This window comes from Lytechinus pictus, chromosome 4 (assembly GCF_037042905.1).
Source record: "Lytechinus pictus isolate F3 Inbred chromosome 4, Lp3.0, whole genome shotgun sequence".
In the NCBI taxonomy this organism is placed as follows: Eukaryota; Metazoa; Echinodermata; class Echinoidea; order Temnopleuroida; family Toxopneustidae; genus Lytechinus; species Lytechinus pictus.
In genome coordinates, this window is record NC_087248.1 from 24,467,447 (window position 1) to 24,486,717 (window position 19,271).

At 39.8% G+C, this 19,271-nt stretch overlaps 2 protein-coding genes across 2 annotated transcripts; both read left to right on the top strand.

The window, feature by feature from the left end:
- The first annotated feature begins 282 nt into the window (after positions 1 to 282).
- LOC135153900 (uncharacterized) lies at positions 283 to 5,542 on the top strand. The gene is made up of 2 exons (XM_064098687.1): positions 283 to 897; positions 1,508 to 5,542. Exon 2 carries the CDS (start codon positions 1,768 to 1,770, stop codon positions 5,521 to 5,523), a length of 3,756 nt encoding a protein of 1,251 aa, XP_063954757.1. The 5' UTR covers positions 283 to 897; positions 1,508 to 1,767; the 3' UTR covers positions 5,524 to 5,542.
- On the top strand, positions 5,542 to 9,158 carry LOC135153901 (uncharacterized). Its single transcript, XM_064098688.1, has 2 exons — positions 5,542 to 8,388; positions 8,999 to 9,158. The coding sequence occupies exon 1, from the start codon at positions 5,785 to 5,787 to the stop codon at positions 7,369 to 7,371; it is 1,587 nt and encodes a 528-aa protein (XP_063954758.1). The 5' UTR covers positions 5,542 to 5,784; the 3' UTR covers positions 7,372 to 8,388; positions 8,999 to 9,158.
- The last annotated feature ends 10,113 nt before the right edge of the window (positions 9,159 to 19,271 follow it).

A 19,271-nucleotide genomic window follows, 5' to 3' on the forward strand; every position in this document is an offset into this window, starting at 1 on the left:
AAATTATTTATAAATAAAGAAATGTGCACTGGCATTGTTAATAGATAATTATCATTTACAAATAATAGAAAACTCGACAAACTTATTTATAAATGATAAAAAAACGAATTGCAATTATTCATAAATAATGAAGTATGCAGTGTCATTTTTTATAAATAATGAAACACAAAAATTATTATTTATAGATAATGAAAAACAAATAATCATTATTTATAAATAATGGAATGTCGAACTATTATTATTTACAAGTAATGAAGTATTACTTGGAATTATATATGTCACTGCAGCAGTATGCAGTGAAGGTTTATAATTTTATATTTACATGTTTTCGATTAATTCAGTTTTTCATTCTTTAAATAATATTAATTCAGTGGTTATCTATAATGATATCTTCTAACTTGCTTTCAGTCTACTGATTTTGATCATGTTTAGATATTGAATTTAGTCTTATTGGTATATATCTAGTAGGCATATACAATATTTTCTTGTACATAAAGCTTGTCATTTAGTATTCAATATGCTTGCATGTAGTAGATATATACTTGTACATATTTCAGTGTTATAAGATCGAGACACCCTGATTAAAGAGAACTATGTTCTCTGTGAAGGTTCTATTCATTCCCAGAGGAGCAATTGTCTGGACCTTCAGACCTTTAGTACACAAACTTGGCCACAGTAATTGTAGAACAATGACCCCCTTTCAGTTTGTGTAGCCCCCTTTTCTATAGTTTCAACTTGTACTGGTAGAGCTTGGCTTGGGTTTTAGCTTTTTGAGAAAGCCAAGTCATTACATTTCGGAAAGCCAGCGAGTTAACATCATATTTTAGACACCTCAAGTATTAAGTTCGATCTTTCGATACCTTCGATTCAGTTTCAACAGTTCAAAGCCTCCAATTGGTAAGAATAGTTTTATACTTCACTAAATAAATATCTCTATATTAATTTATTTAAAGCAGTAGCAATATAGTAAATTTATATGCATTTTTAGAACTCAGTTTAGGATATCTCTTATTGCAAAGTTGTAGCTTTATTTCGAGATCATCTTTATGATTAATAACTACATTACCTATATTTATCTTCACTTTAAATGTTTTGATTCGCAAATTGTTAAGTGAGTTTATTAATGTCTTCATTAATTTCTGTGTTGTTTTAACTAGTTTATGAGACATATTTGTTAGTAATACTTTCTTGAATATTTTGTTATTCATATTATAAGGAAATTCCATTTAGTTACATTAATTAGTCTGTACCTATGTAATTGATGAACTTATTATCTTAACTTATTAACTTATTTCTCCTTTTAATGCTAGTTACATAATCCAGTTGTTTTATGTAGTTTGTTTACTTTATTCATATTTGTTTCACTTATAGCTGTTAGAATAGTAATTTACCATACCTTTTCTAGTATTTAGTCATAGCATAAAGTCGCATTATTTGTTTCTTTCGTAATATCATTTGTGAATTTGAATACTAAATGTTCGTTCTATTTGTTTTCTTTTTCTCGCAGTATTCTATCTACTTACAACTACTTACTACTTACTACATCTACTTAACTTGATGTTACACGAGAGTTTTGCAATTAAAATCGAATCGTCATCGGTAATTCTCTCTGTTCGGAATAAGTTTCTTTTGGAGTGCATTGTTCTTCGAACCCCCTTCGAACTCGACCGAAACTCCTTACTTAGCATCTCGTGTTAAGTGAGGCAGCCACAATAGAATACAAGGGACTGAAAATTCGTCGATGAAACTGGATTTCGTGATTTCGCTATGGAGAATCAAACAGATGCTGTGAGTGTTGTTAGTCATAAGTCAGCGCGGAGCAGAGCAAGTAGATCTTCTCGAGCAAGCAGTAGGAGTGATCACCTTATTCTACGTCGCCAGGAAGCTGCCATTAAAGCAAGTTCGGCATTCGATGAAGAAGAGGCTAAGCTGGAGTTGACACTTCGAAATTTAAGGACACAAAGAAAGCTAGCTTGTCTTCAAGCCGAACAAGCTGTTCTGGAGGAGAACGCCGAGTCTGAGTTTTCTCATGGACCCGAAGACAACCACGATCTCAAAGACATTAAAGAGGAAAACGAAGCAGAAAGGATTTCACGTTTTCTTAATCGCCAGGGAGAGGAGGAAACTCCAGTCGTTACACACCTAGAATTGGGACAGTCGTCCACAACCGTGAGTAATTCACCTGATGATATTCACAAGATTGTCTCCTCACTTGAGAAACTAGCACAGTCATCTCTCGAGCAAGGTGTGTTAAATCGACATATGTTGATTCAAGCCCAGCTACCAAAAGTCGATATCCCTTTGTTTTCTGGTGACCCACTATGCTACCCTCTGTGGAAAAACTCGTTCGACTCAACTGTACATATAAAACCACTCGACGATGGAGCCAAATTGAATCTGCTTCACAGCTGCGTCGCTGGGAAGCCGAAAGAAATTGTGCAGCACTTTGTTTTGATTGGCTCCCCGGATGCGTATGAACAAGCTCGGGAGACTCTTTCCAGACGGTACGGCGACCCGACGGTGGTAAGCTCAGCCTTTACTTCTAAGCTAAATTCGTGGGGACGCATCAACAGCCGTGACGCAACCGGACTTCAAGATTTCTCAGACTGCTTGGCAAAGGTCGTTGCTGCAAAGAAGTCAATAAAGAGCCTGGGGATTTTGGATTTTCCTCAAGAGAATTCAAAACTCGTCGAAAAGCTCCCCTCATACCTCGAAAGCAAGTGGAGGGATGAAATCGATCGCTACAAGGAAAGACATGGGAGACAAGAATACCCTCCTTTCATCGCCTTCGCTGATTTTGTGAGGAGAGCGGCGGACAAGGCCAATATCCCAGAGCTCAGTGCTTCTGTGCGGGAGCAGATAAAGCCAGTCAACCCGAAGTCAAACGGAAAACACGCTCGTACTTTCGCAACTGAAGGAAAACCTTTCAAACCTTCAGGCAAGCCGTCCAAGGACAAGACCTGTCCATATTGTCAAGATAATCATCTCATCGAAGAATGCTCCAAGTTTAAAAATATCACCCTCGAAGAGCGGCGGGCATTCTTCTTTGAGAAGAAGTTGTGCTTTGGATGCGGGCTGCACAGCAACCACAGGAGCAAGCAGTGTAAGGCCAGGCGCTCTTGTGCAGTTTGCGAAGGAAGGCATCTATCCTGCTTCCACTCGTGGCAGAAACAGCCAGTCAAGCAGGAAGAAGCAACCGCAAATTGCACCTCGGTCTGCAGTCTCCAAGAAATTCAAGGAAAAGACCACTCGATGATTGTTCCTGTGTGGGTGAGGAGTGTCAATAACCCATCAAAATCATTCTTAGAGTACGCGATATTGGACGAACAATCCAATGTTAGCTTTATATCATGCAAACTGTACAATAAGCTAAACCTCCAAGGCCAAAAAACCAGCCTCAAGCTGACGACGCTGCATGATACTTCGATGATTGATACTTTCAAGGTGCAGGACTTGGAGTTGCAAGACCACAAAAGGCAAAACATCGTTCGCCTACCAGCTGCCTTTACCAGGGATGACATTCCTGCCACAAGGTCTCAAATCCCAAAGGCTAAGATCGCTGAAAGATGGCCTCACCTCATCCGCGTGGCAGAAGAGATGATGCCATATGACCAGACTGTCGAAGTTTCTCTTCTCATCGGAACAGACTGCCCAAGTGCGATTCGACCTCGAGAAATCGTCGCTGGAGGAGAAGCGGAACCTTATGGGCAGAAATCTCTACTTGGTTGGGGAGTTGTCGGACGAATCTGCAAGGATCCAATCGAATCAAGTTCAGCTAGCTGTCACAAAATAGCTGCTGAATTGTACCAGAACCTCGCATTCCCAACCAAGGCCAAGGAACTTCTCATCGAAGACAAGGTGATAAAAGCTCTGGAAACTGACTTCAAACATGACAACTCGAAAGAACCAATGTCCATTGAAGACCATAGATTTCTTCATCTCCTTGAGGAGGGAATAGTGAAGAGACAGGATGGGCATTATGAAATGCCACTTCCACTAAAGACAGATAATGTAAGCCTTCCATCAAACCGACAAGTAGCTGAAAAACGATGGAGACAGCTTACAGCTCGTTTCAAGAAAAATCCTCAGTTCCTGAACGACTATCGAGCCTTCATGGATGAAGTTATCAAGACATGTGCAGAGAGGGCACCAGTTCACAGTGTGGAAGGGATGGTCAACTATGTTCCCCACACAGGAGTGTACCATCCTCGAAAACCGGGCAAGATTCGTGTCGTTTTCGATTGCTCGGCAAAATGTAATGGCATCTCCCTCAATGACCATCTCCTTCAAGGCCCGGACCTTACTAATGGACTCCTCGGTGTCCTATGTCGCTTCAGGCAAGATGATGTCGCATTCATGGCCGACATAAAAAGCATGTTCCACCAATTCTACGTTACTGAGAAGCATCGAGATCTTCTTCGCTTTCTCTGGTGGGAAGACAGCAATCCAAATTCCAATGTGATCGAATATCGGATGAAGGTGCATCTCTTCGGAGCGACAAGCTCACCAGGCTGTGCCAACTTCGGTCTCAAGAGGGCAGCAGATGACGGCGAAGAGGAATTTGGGAGTGAAGCTGCCAACTACATTCGTAAGGAGTTCTACGTAGATGATGGACTGAAGTCGGTATCGACATCGGAAGAAGCTATTGTACTCCTGAAATCAGCACAAGGGATCTGTGAAAAAGCAGGGCTTCGACTTCACAAAATCATGTCGAACAAGAAGGAAGTTCTGCAAAAATTTGCAACAGACGACATGTCCAACGGCCTGGCTGATCTGAACCTCGATGTCGACCCTCTACCTCTGGAGCGTGCTCTTGGTGTAGTCTGGTGTGTTGAGAGCGACAGTCTCCAATTTCGCATAGAGCTCCATGATCGACCCCTTACCAGGAGAGGTGTCTTGTCAACTGTCTGCTCTATATATGACCCTAATGGCTTCGCTAGTCCAGTGACTCTACGTGGCAAGCAGATCTTGCAGAGTTTATGTCGAAGCAAGATCGACTGGGATAGCCCAATTCCAGAAGACATCAGACCACAGTGGGAGAAATGGAGAATGGAAATAAGCGAACTGGAAAACTTAAAGATTCCACGCTGCTACAAGCCCCAGAACTTCGGTTCAGTGAAGCATGCTGAATTACACCATTTCTCTGACGCCAGTCAAAATGGATATGGTCAGTGCTCATACCTTCGACTTGTAAATGAAGAGGGTGAAGTATCGTGTTCTCTTGTCATCGCTAAGTCTAGAGTGACCCCTCTCAAGCACCAAACCATTCCAAGACTCGAATTAGCTGCTGCTGTTATCTCGGCCAAGATGAGTGCATTTCTTCGCAAAGAACTGACATATCATGAGATTCGTGAATACTTCTGGACTGACAGCAAAATCGTGTTGGGGTACATCAGCAACGAGTCCAGAAGGTTTCATGTCTATGTAGCCAATCGAGTGCAACAAATACGCAATGTATCTGACCCTGCATCTTGGTACTACGTAGACACTTCAACCAATCCAGCAGATGATGCTTCTCGATGACTCACGGCAAAAGAGTTGTTGGAGAGCAGCACTTGGCAAGCAGGTCCAAACTTCCTGCATGAGAAAGGACTGTTTCATCCCCCTGAACCCATTCGAATTAAAGTGGAAGAAACCGACCCAGAAGTGAAGAAATCAACAACGCTCTCATCTAGAGTTGAACTTCACAACACCTTCAACACCAGCCGGTTATCGCATCTCTCTAGCTGGAACCAAGCCAAGAGAGTAATAGCCTTGTGCGCGAGACTCAAGCAGCGTCTAAAGATGAGAGGGATCAAGCTTAAAAAATCGCCATCTTTGAAGAAACCAATACCTAGAATATCTCTATGCGTTGCTAACCTCCAGGAAGCTGAGTTGGAAATTCTTGGCTTAATCCAGAAAAGGCACCTTGGTCGCGAGCGAGAAGTACTCACCAACCTGGATGTGTCAGATGACAACAATCGACAGATTGCTAAACGGAGAAATGATGACATTAAGCCAACAAGCACATTGTATCGATTAGACCCATTTCTGGATAGCAAAGGTCTAATTAGAGTCGGAGGTCGAATTCAGAGGGCAAATATCCCAGACGATGTGAAACACCCGGTTATCGTCCCCAAAGATGCTCATCTGACAGCACTTCTAATTCGGCATCACCATGAAGAAGTAAATCATATGGGCAGAGGATCGACTCACAATCAACTTCGTCAGGCTGGTTACTGGGTGATAGGTGGTTCGTCAGCTGTCTCATCCATCATCACCAAATGTGTGACCTGCAAGCGACTTCGTGGACCTCTTGAGAAGCAGAAGATGGCAGACCTCCCGAAAGACAGACTGGAACAGGCTCCTCCATTCTCTTACTGTGCTGTCGACTACTTTGGGCCATTCTCGATCACTGAGAAACGAAGCACAGTGAAGCGATATGTAGCACTGTTCACCTGCATGGCATCCAGAGCTGTCCATCTGGAATCAGCCAACAGCCTCGACACCAGTTCCTTCATCAACTGTCTTCGAAGATTCGTTAATCGCCGTGGACCTGTTCGACAAATTCGCTCCGACAGAGGAACTGCTTTCGTGGGTGCTAGGAATGAGCTCCGAGACGCCTTGAAACAGATGGACCAAGACAAGATCCAGCAGTATCTTGTTGAAAATAACACCGACTGGATTCCCTTCGTAATGAATCCACCTCATGCATCACACATGGGCGGAGTTTGGGAGCGCCAGATTCAGACAGTTCGTCGTGCTCTAGAACCCCTCATGATGTCTGCGGGAAAACAACTAGATGATGAGGCATTTAGAACATTTCTTTCTGAAGCAGAGTCGATCGTCAACTCAAGGCCTCTTACAACACAGAACCTGAGCTCGTCTGATGCTCCAGAACCATTGACACCTAACCATCTCCTGACTATGAAGGCCAAAGTAGTCCTCCCACCGCCAGGCAAGTTCCAGAAAGCAGACATGTATGCTAGAAAATGGTGGCGTAGAGTCCAACATCTTACCAACGAGTTCTGGACGAGGTGGAGGAAAGAATATCTAACCGACCTGCAAACTCGGAAGAAGTGGGCTCGACCAAGGAAAAGTCTTAAAGTCGGCGATATAGTCATCTCCAAAGAAGCAGATGATAACCGTGCTCAGTGGCCCCTTGGAAGAGTGTCGAAAGTGTATCCTAGCAACGATGGGCTTGTGCGCAAGGTCCAACTCGTCATGGCAGATTCATCGTTAGATAGCCAGGGCAAGCGTAAGAAACAACCCACCATGCTGGAAAGACCTGTACACAAATTGGTGCTTCTCTTGTCTCCAGAAGAGACCTCGGAAACTAGTGACACAGAAGACCAAGGGATTCCCCATCAAGGAGCCAGCACAACACAATGAACATTTAATTTAATTTAATTATTTGTCTCTTTGTTTTCCACCTTTTTGTTCTTGTCCTTCCTCTTTGCCATTTCTTTTTCCAATCTTTTCTTGATAGTTCGCTCAAGTAGACTTGTCGAAATTCAATTGTTTTGATTCTTTGTTTCTGTATTTCTACTTTTCTTGTTCTCAACTACTTTAACCTTTTATCTCCTTTCTATTTCTCTCCTAATTTAATTTCGTATTTTCGCTCAAGTTAGTCGATTTTAACTATTGTATCGTTGCTTTTTGTTTTAAAAGCGCCAGCTGTTTTATTATTTTGATATTGGTGAATAATTTGCTTCGAAATTTATGTAAAATTGTTTTCGTTTAGCTTTCGATTGGTAACTGCCTATAATTAAGCAGTTAAAGGAGCCATGTCACTGCAGCAGTATGCAGTGAAGGTTTATAATTTTATATTTACATGTTTTCGATTAATTCAGTTTTTCATTCTTTAAATAATATTAATTCAGTGGTTATCTATAATGATATCTTCTAACTTGCTTTCAGTCTACTGATTTTGATCATGTTTAGATATTGAATTTAGTCTTATTGGTATATATCTAGTAGGCATATACAATATTTTCTTGTACATAAAGCTTGTCATTTAGTATTAAATATGCTTGCATGTAGTAGATATATACTTGTACATATTTCAGTGTTATAAGATCGAGACACCCTGATTAAAGAGAACTATGTTCTCTGTGAAGGTTCTATTCATTCCCAGAGGAGCAATTGTCTGGACCTTCAGACCTTTAGTACACAAACTTGGCCACAGTAATTGTAGAACAATGACCCCCTTTCAGTTTGTGTAGCCCCCTTTTCTATAGTTTCAACTTGTACTGGTAGAGCTTGGCTTGGGTTTTAGCTTTTTGAGAAAGCCAAGTCATTACATTTCGGAAAGCCAGCGAGTTAACATCATATTTTAGACACCTCAAGTATTAAGTTCGATCTTTCGATACCTTCGATTCAGTTTCAACAGTTCAAAGCCTCCAATTGGTAAGAATAGTTTTATACTTCACTAAATAAATATCTCTATATTAATTAATTTAAAGCAGTAGCAATATAGTAAATTTATATGCATTTTTAGAACTCAGTTTAGGATATCTCTTATTGCAAAGTTGTAGCTTTATTTCGAGATCATCTTTATGATTAATAACTACATTACCTATATTTATCTTCACTTTAAATGTTTTGATTCGCAAATTGTTAAGTGAGTTTATTAATGTCTTCATTAATTTCTGTGTTGTTTTAACTAGTTTATGAGACATATTTGTTAGTAATACTTTCTTGAATATTTTGTTATTCATATTATAAGGAAATTCCATTTAGTTACATTAATTAGTCTGTACCTATGTAATTGATGAACTTATTATCTTAACTTATTAACTTATTTCTCCTTTTAATGCTAGTTACATAATCCAGTTGTTTTATGTAGTTTGTTTACTTTATTCATATTTGTTTCACTTATAGCTGTTAGAATAGTAATTTACCATACCTTTTCTAGTATTTAGTCATAGCATAAAGTCGCATTATTTGTTTCTTTCGTAATATCATTTGTGAATTTGAATACTAAATGTTCGTTCTATTTGTTTTCTTTTTCTCGCAGTATTCTATCTACTTACAACTACTTACTACTTACTACATCTACTTAACTTGATGTTACACGAGAGTTTTGCAATTAAAATCGAATCGTCATCGGTAATTCTCTCTGTTCGGAATAAGTTTCTTTTGGAGTGCATAGTTCTTCGAACCCCCTTCGAACTCGACCGAAACTCCTTACTTAGCATCTCGTGTTAAGTGAGGCAGCCACAATATATAAATAATTAGAAATGTTATTTTATATTATAGTAATTTTTTACAAATAGAATGTAAATTATATATAAATAATAGTTATTATTTAATGAATGATGATTATATAACAAATAATTGTTCTATATAATATTGGTACAATCGGCGTCTCATATATAACGTGGGATCTAACTCAGCTCGACTCACGTTAGCTTGCTCCATGCTACCAATGCACGTCGTGTCCGACCGCGGCCGGGTCCGGCCGCCTTGGGGCCATTGCATGCAGGCATGTCCGCATATGGGAATGATACGATGTAATATCGATGTGGCAGATATGGCAAGTTCCGACTCGGAGTCCTCGTATAAGACACAGTAGAAGTCCGGATCTATTCTAAGTTAGTTGAGCCACATGGCTGATTTGCTTGTTTGTTATGTTAAAACAGTAGTCGAGTACATTTTATTTTAAGGCACTTAATTGCCGGCTTAAAACGAAACTCGAATTTCAATTTCATTTTATTTTCCCTGCATGTCTGTCCCATTGAAGACACCGTTAAAAAAAAATCGCACCGAAATAAAAAAAAATCGCCAAAAATTCTAAACGCGAGTGATTACGAACCCGCACGCGACGCGAGTGATTATAAACTGCCGATATGTACTGGCCTAATTAGCTTTATGAGCCTTGCTCCTATGAATGTGTGTTTTTTTTTTAACGGAAATATAATGGCGCAACATCATGAATGCCGTGGAACATATTATGATCATGTGTTATCTTGTCAAGATGTGTGGATCACTAACCGTATTGACTGATTATACACTTGTAAATAAAGAATATCAAATAAAAAAAATAAAGAAATGGAATGATGGGCGGGGGGGGGGTCCACTTAATGCAATGTTTTTTTTTAATATAAAAATACAAAAAATTGGGTACTTAATATTATAAGCATGCATATATCTTAAGAAATTAAATTAAAAGGAAGGAATGAAAAAAAAGGTGAAGCTCTATCAGACCGAGGTTGATTATAATTATGGATCAGTTCAGTTCTTTTTATACTACAGTGCGTATATAAAAGTTTACACTTTGAAAAATCCCTGGGAATTAAAAAGTATAAAACATGTGGGTATTTTTCACATATATTCTTGGGTTTGGGTCTCATCTATCCAATGAAACTAAAAGTTATGACAGAATTTTACACTTGAGTGAGCACTGTCCAGGGGAAAGGTCGAAATCAAACTTACCCTGCGTAACATTTCTCAAACATTTCCCTTACACTTTTAGTCAATTGAAATAAAACGGATACATTCAAGCATTTTGTAACAATTTTGCCACCCAAATTGAAATATAATAAACACTTAGTAAGCACAAACTTTACCTTTTTGTGCCAGCTGAATCTGAAGACATAACTGAATCTGAACAAAAGTTTATATCAGACATCTCCAGCATTTTTTTCACCAAGTTTTTATCATTTTAAGTGGGTTTATACATTTCATTTTTCATTTAATACTTGTTTCTCCACACTTTTTCCAAACTTGACAATGATTAACAAAACGAAAATCAAGCCTAGGCCATTTCATGTAAATCACAGCTCAATGTAAAGCAAATAACGTAACGTGGCCTCGGTGTGTGGGGGAGTGGATGGGGCGCAATGCACTCTTCGAAGTGTTTTGGGCAAGGAAACAAGTAAAAAAAGGTAAAAGATATCTTCAAATCAAGTTTACTAGCTAAATTCCATGTGTTCTTCATGATTAAGGGTCTACTTTTATTATTTCAAAGTTCTACGCAAATCATTTTTCACTAACTTTTCAAAAGTAAGTGGTAATCACTCAAGCGGAAATATTTTACTACCTTTATATCGCCAGTTGCGTTAATGGATCTGTACCAATGTTAAAATGTGGAAAAATCTTCAGGATATTACAAATGTATAATTTTACAGGATTTTTTCTAAGTGTAAGCTTTTTTGATAAGCATCCGTATATCTTTCTTCACCTTATTTTGCCCTTCTCTTTCTTCTCCCCGTTACTTGAAAAAAAAAATCGTGTGTGTGTGTGTGTGGGAGGGGGGGGGGTGCTCGCTGGTCGCAAGCATGCGCCACTTAATTTTAATTAATTCAATTCTTAATACATGTGCTTCCAAAGTATATTCGCTATATTATTATGCATGCGCTCAAGCTCTCAGTAGATGTAAACGTATAAAGCGCCCATTGTCACTCGGTAGTAAAATATAGCGCCTGAATGAGTCCACTGAATTGAACATGAACTTCCTTTACATGTACATGTACAATTCACAAGTCTTTCTAAACTCTGTCCAGTACGTGTGTACGGTTGCAGGTTGTGTGTGAATCGCAGGTAATATTGGCAGACATTTTCTTTCTCTGTTTCGTTAATTGTAGTGATACCGAGTCTGAATTAACATTTTGTGAGAGAAATAATATATGAGTGATAGGACATTATAAACCCATATCAGGGATATTTGGCTGAAAGTTAGTCTATCTTCTTAACGTACAATCACAAACCTCTCGATCAATTTTACTTCTCATAAAAATTCTACATAATTTGTAGTTATTATACGTTTAAATGAAAGTATAGGTTGTTTATGACAATTAATCGGTATGCCTTCCAGAGACTGCCATATGCAGGCATAGCAACGAGTAATGTAGGCTTCAACAGGCTATAAGGAATGGGTGCGTTGTACATGTTGTAGAGAGTTTCCTTGGAGGAAATGCGAAAAGTCCGGTAACCTCTCCCTGGGAACGCGTTTTTAATAGGAGGTGCTGCTATACTGTATGTAGTCAGGGGCGGATCTTGATTTTCAAAGGGAGGGGGGGGGGCGAACATTTTTGTTCAGAAATAAATGCAAAATTCGTCTAGTTTCCGAATAAATGAGCGATTCCTCCCGTCGGGATGATGCTCTTTGGATATTTCGGGAGTAATGGGAGATTAGGAAAAATACATAACAAAATGAGACGTGTTCTCTGCCTCAACCCCACTCAATTAATGAAATGCTGGTCCAGCTCCCTGAAGCACTTATTGATGACATAGGAAGAATTCACCTCCAATGAGAGAGTCGTTTCGAGTTGCTCATACGTACGCCTACCTTGATCTGTTTTGACCATGTAGTAAAACTGTTTAAAATTTGAATACAATGCTGTGGGGCTGTTGTATGAACAAGTTTTCAAAGTCTTAAACAACAAAGTTTGATTTTTGATAACTAAATCATCAGTGAATTTATTATCTAAGAATTGTTATTTAAACTGGAAAGTAAACAGCGTTGTGTAAAATTTTGAACAACGTTTCATTACAGTGTACGCCAAATATTAATGATACAGTAATCGCAGCTCCAGGAAAAGGGTTACAAAATACGTGTAATTCATTGTGAAATAATCATATTTATATCTGTTGTGATTGCATTACATGGGATGTGTCACATCTCACCCTCTCTCTCTTTTTCTCCATGTCTTCTCAATCCTCAAATAAGCCAGTTCGTAGTTTCATTCTGTGCATGATCAGAAGATTATGCGCATGGTCAGAGGAAGGTAATTGGTACTAAAGTGACCTTGAACCTTGAAGAAGTACTCTCCCAAAAGGCGTACACACTGTCCCGGAGAGTGTTGTGCTGTGTCAGGTGCTGCCAGTGCTTCAGGTGATGTGGTGATCCTGTGGTGGTTTTTTTGGTGCACTGTATACTTTGTGCTAGGTGCAGTGTGCTTGTGGTGTGTGTGTGTCCCTCTTACAGCATCTTAAGGGGAGGGGGAGGCAACATTTGCTAAATGATAGGCAATGTTTCTCCTCAGAAGCCAGCTATAGAGGTCGAAGTTACAGCAGCGTTTGGGAGAGTATTCCAAATACAGATGGTTCTTGGGAACATACTGTCCATGTAGCAGTTCACTCTACAAAATGGCTGGGTGTACTTGAGGTGATGTCCAGTGTGTTGTGAACGTTGTGGACAAGAATTGCTGCTTAGCTTAATCTCATGTGGCATGTTGATGTAAAGAAAATTGTGATGAATTTTGTAAAACATCCCACATTGGCTAAGAAGGCATCTGTGATGGATAGTATCCCAGTGAAGAGTTGTCAACATCGATGGTGAGGATGTTCCATCAACATGAACTGACTGATCATGAGATCTGCCTGATAGAAAAACTTTGATCCATCTTTGCATTTGACCAGTAATGCCATAATACTCCAATTTGTAGAGCAGCTTCCTGTGTGATACCTTATCGAAGGCCTAACTTAAGTCAAGGAAGAAGGCGTCTGACATTGCTGGTCGATGTTGTATGCCCAGTCATTGATGGCCTCAGCAAGTTTCGTTTCGCATGACAGTACCTTCCTAAATCCGTGTTGGTTTGGGTTGATGATATTATTCTTTTCCAAGTTCTTTGACATGTGGCTCAATACAATATGCTCTAGGATCTTGCAGCAGATGCATGTGAGTGACAGCGGTCTATAATTGGCTGGGTTGCTAATCTCATCTGCATAATCTCTTAAAATTCTAGCAGGTATTTCATCTGGACCACTGGCTTTGTTGGTGTGAAGTTCTTTCAGTTGTTTATTCACTCCTCGTAAGCTGATGAAGAGATCTTCAATTGGTGTGTACGATGAGGGACCCTTGTCTGGCTGTACCGATGAAGTATTATCATGTGTAAAAAACTGAAGAGAACTGAGCATTTAGAGCATTTGCTTTCCCCTCATTAGATACATAGGAAACATTTCCTACTTTCAAAGTTGGGATTCCTACCGACTTTCTCCGCTGAACTTTGACGTACCTCCAGAATTTCTTTGGACTTCCTCCAACAACATTTTGAAGATATTCACTGTGAGCTGATTCCTTTGCTCTTTGAACAGAATTTCTTTTTTTTATGTTTCCCAATCTGAATGTGACCGTGAACGTCTTGCCTTCTTGTATAGCCTGTCCCTCTTTTTCTTCTCCCGTATGATCGTCGGGGTGATGTACGGGTTGCTTGTCTTGGGCCTCGAGTTCCTGTGGGGAATGTGAGACATGATTGACAAACATGAAGTCTTGAAGAACATCCAATTATCTTCTACAGAGATGTCTTCAGTATAACTTTCAAAGTAGTCATATGACATCTGAGAGCAGCCCCCTTAATGTCTTGTTTGTCAGCTTTGTCGTACTGGTAAATTCTCCGCACTGGTTTTCTTTGAACTTTGGGTCGCATATTGATGTCAAACAGGGTGATGTCATGGTCACTGATCCCAGGTTTTGTTTGTGTATTATTCACAGCATCAGGTGTGAGTATAAGATCTAAGATATTTCCAGAGGCCGGTCTTGTAGACTCCCTAGCCATCTGGGTTAAACTACATCCATTCAAAAAAATTGATGAAGTAAGAATGAATTGCATGAGTTCTAGGGTTCGATGTTACAACTTTACACCAGTCAATATCCGGTAGATTAAAAATCTCCCGCTAGGACTAAAGCAGGCAATTTCCTGTGCTTTCGAAAGATAGTACTGTTGCTACCTTGTAATCCGTCAATCACCTCATCCTTAGAACCAGATGGTCTGTAGAAGCTACCAAGATAGAGCAGCCTTCCTTTGACAAAGTCTTTGGAAGCCCAGCATACTTCTACAGAGCAATCAAACTCAGAACGCCTGATTGAAGCCAAGTCCCTCTTCACTGCAACAAACACACCACCTTCAAATGCATTGCGATCCTTTTTGTACACTTCATAGTTTTCTGTAAAGATAGAATAAGTCGGCACGTCAGCATTCAGTTTTGATTCGCATCCAAGTATTATGTCTGGATCATGTTGGGCAAGAGCAGCCTGGAAATCCATTTTACTCTTCTCAGACTATCGCAGTCTATCGCAGTTAACTTGCATCCCACGACGAGATCTGGACTTCTTCTGAGGTCTTGGGGCGTTTCTCAATGGCGTTGATGTCAGCCGAGGAGAAAAAGAAGACCTATATACGCTTGAAATATCAGGGCTTGATGGTCTAGAGGACTCGTCAGCCATGAGAGGGGTAAAGGAATTCGATGTGTCAACATAGATGAAGGTTCTGAATAACCCATCCGAAAAATTTGGAAGTCCACAACTGCAGATCCGGGAAATGTTAGAGTCATTACAGTGCTTCATAATGACTTCAGTAATTCCCACACATTGGCAATGAAACCAGACATTACAGTGGTCACATGCTAAACCAGCATCATCATTTTTAACTTCATGCCCACATTCATTTGGAAATAAAACCGATTTGGGTCCGGGATTAAGCTCAAGTCTACCACTCAGGAGTAGAGAGGGGATTATCATTTTTCTACTCCTCAAGCATTTGCCATCAGACTCTAAGATATGACCTACTTCTGGTACATGTAATCTGTTGAAATTCTTTCTTTGGTAGTTTTTTCTCAATTCAATGGAGTTGTTTGAAGGATGCTGTTGATATGCTGCTCTGCTGAATTCGAGCACAATGAATCATAGATATGAAGAGTTAAGAGCATTAGAAATGATAGCCTCAGTAACAGTGGCTCCATCATAGAGAAAACAATGTGTAAGGGCAGAACGTACAAATTCCACTATGATTCTCTCAGTAATTATTCCAAAGAATTGGAAAAAGAAAATACCAACCTACTCATTGGTGCATACATGTACACGTACAAGTCTTAACTAAATGGCAAATTTTTTAAAGTCCACAAAATAAATGAAGAACAGTATAAAACAATCATAAAAAGCTCACAAATACTGTATCTCTCCACTGGCCACAAAGAGTAATCATAGCTTAACTGAAGTAAGGGTGTACTTTTCAGCTCTCAATTATGATAAAAATAAGTTCTCACCTAAATATTTTGCTGTCAAAACATGTCACAAAACACAGTTACTGGGACTACACCAAGATGGTTGACCTCAGTATCTCAGTATGTCCCAAATAAATCGCTGGATATAACTCTTCATCAACATCAGAATATCCCTAAAAAAAGGTACTTCTAGGTCCTTAAATGAGAATGAATACTGGCCACAAGTAAAAACTGTGAATATAAAAACAAAAAAAAAGTGAACTTTTAGGAAAGTGTAGGACACGCAACCACTGCCCTGCACACACAGCACACAGCACGAATGAAATGGTGGTGTGATAAGCACCAACTTTGATGTCTTGATTATTCATATATTATTTTGAATTGTGTTTTTCATTTACATCCACAAAGAACAAAAATGCGCCCACGAACGACTGGTATTTCACAGTTTGCCATGTACATTGTACAGCATGCTATAATATGCATTCAAAGTACAAATGCAATAAATAACTTCATGGAGTATTCATTGGTGTGTTATTCTAGTCACCTGGTATAATTCAATTTCTTCATCCTGCTATGTAAGGCATACATATGTTATACCTTGCTTTAAAATTCGCCCATGCCATAATGAAAGGAATGAAAGTTCATTTGACCAAAATTGTCCATGATGTAACTACTAACTGGTCTATCAATTTTTTTTTCCTAAAAACTCAAATGATTTAATGCTCTTTCTCTCATCCATGATCATATCATTGAGGCTTTCACAGTTTCGTAATACCGTTTGAATTCAATCATGTCACCACCACGCACCACTGCCATCGGTAGCTGTCCCAAACCTGACTACATTAAGGTCCCTTCATCATGTTCATGGTTCAATAACCCTAACCTCATTGCCACAGACTATTAATCAGCAAGTTTAGTCAAGAAGTTAAAATTTCACCCATGTCCCCACCGTCACTTCAGTCCATATTGTATTGGTGTCTGATTCGTTCAGCCTATATGGTTTCAGTTAAATTTGTTCCCCAGCTACTATCTCAATAGGTTTTACAGTTTTGTGTAAAGTCGCACACGTGAATCGATCGTTAACATGCCGTTGGAGACAACTGTGATCGGGAGTTATCCTCAACCCACCCATTGCAAAATCCGAACATGGTTCACCAGCAAGTCAGATTCGCGGATTTCAACAAATTTCATGATAGTGTCCACCTCCTGGAGGTTGGAAAACAGTCGCCCCGAATGCTGAGCGTTCCATGAAAGGACCTGTCGCATAATTTATCTGACAAAGTCTGTTTTATCCGATAGTTGCCATAGTAACCTGTACTTCTCAGCCAATGAAAGTAAAGGAAATAAGATCTGACAACTTGTCAGACGATGATGTTGGAAATATGCTCTCCTTGTGACCGATCTTTATTGTCCGTTTCATTACAAAATCTATGCAAACCTTGAATAAATAATCGCAGCGTGGTTAGAAAAAAAGTATTTTAAAGGATTCTTCCAAATTTATCCCCTATTTTTTTCCCATGAAAGGTTTGCCAGTCACAAACAACGGAAGTGAGGATTATTGTTCATCATGCCTCTGAGAACAACAGTGATTGGTAGTTACCCTAAACCATCCAACTGCCCTATTCCAAACTGGTTTAGCAAGCAGGCCGATTATAGCCCAGCAGAATTCAATAAGTTTGTGGAGAGTTTATCACCAGAAGGGAGGACAATCTGTCGTTCCCCTTGGCAGTTGTTCACTGCTTTAGGGACACCAACACATTGATTGGTTAACTTTTGGGTAACCATTCATAAGATGAATGCGCTCAGGATCTAGGACTGCTTTCCCTTATAGACAACTCCCAGATAACCATCCATAGGATAGCCAAACTCAGGCTGCAGTACACACATCCCACTCCTGAGTAACGCTCATTAGGATAACAACCCTTAGTTTCTCGGACTGGGAACTTCATTTCATACTACTCCCTATGATAGACCCCAGGCTGTTGTACCCCCATCACATTCCCTGGTAACCCCCATAGGACGACCACTCTCAGGTTCTGGGACACCATTACCTAAACTCCTTCCGGATAATCAATCATAAGATAACCGACCTCAGGTCCTAGCTAGAACACCCGCATACTCGAGACACTCATCCCATAGACTTCTTCTGTAGGTTACATAGTTTGCTTGGTTGTCCTAGATAGTCATAACATACCTCAGGCTGTAGTCCCGGGGGGGGGGGGGGAGAGTCAAATTTATTGCTATACACATGAGTGACCAAATTATTTCCAAACGCCACCTAAACGAGTTTTTCTCTGTGTGAAAAATAACCCCCTAAACAATTTTTCGCGGGCTTTATACACAATTTGGCCCCTAAACAAGTTGTCGCCAGAATATGACCTCGGGGAAAAAAACAAACCCTAAACACGTTAGGCTAGTCTAAAAAAATCTTTGGAAAAAACACCATACCCTAAATACGTTTGACGGCGCTATTGACCATTGACCAGTCCTTCAAAGCCACCATTTTTCTTGAAAAATCGGTGTTTTTGATACCCTTAGGCCCCCACTTCACAGAGGGGAGACCTTTGAAGGACCTTTCAAAGACCAAAAATTGGCAAGGTCCTACAGCAGTCTCCAAGATCACTGAAATTTTCATCTCTGTGGAATGGCTCAGAAAGACCCCTCAAAGAGCTCTGAAAGGCTGATGGATATTTCTTGTCTTACCGGTCTTAGACTTGTCCTATATAGAGATATTTCCAATGGTCTTTCAGAGATCTTTTATGCAACAAGTGATCTTTCAGAATTTCTTTCCATGGGCTTTGCCTGGTCTTTCAATGATCTTTTGATGATCTTTCAATGATCTCTCATGAGTCGTACAGTAATATCCGCAATAATTTTGAGAGACTGCCTAAAGATCATGGAAAGAAAAATAAGAACTTTGAAAATTCATTGAAAGACCACTGAAAGACTGCTGAAAGACCATCAAAAGGCAATTTTCCTGTAAGACCGCTGAAAGACTGTTTTAAACCGTTTCAAAAAGTTTTTTGACTCACGAGGACCACGAAGACCATTGAAAGATCCATCAAGAATCTTAAAAGACCTCGGAGATCTTTGAAAGTTCGTTGAAAGGCCCTTGAAATATCAAGCAAGTTGCATGGTCTTCCAGCTGTCTTTCAGGGGTCCTGTTCTCTGTGGAATGGGGGTTTAAAACGAGTGCACGCGCGGCCCGCGTCCAACTGAACTGAAAAAACCCCACCCGTTTAAACGCGTTTTTTTTTTTTTTTTTTTTTTTTTTTTTTTTTTGGGGGGGGGGGGTCATGCATGTGTACAGGAATATATTTCACTGCCCCCCGGGGTTTAGTACTGCC

Bases quoted from the DNA above. Each gene is read 5' to 3' on its own strand.
- LOC135153900 (XM_064098687.1), top strand. From the start codon at position 1,768: ATGGAGAATCAAACAGATGCTGTGAGTGTTGTTAGTCATAAGTCAGCG.
- LOC135153901 (XM_064098688.1), top strand. From the start codon at position 5,785: ATGAGAGGGATCAAGCTTAAAAAATCGCCATCTTTGAAGAAACCAATA.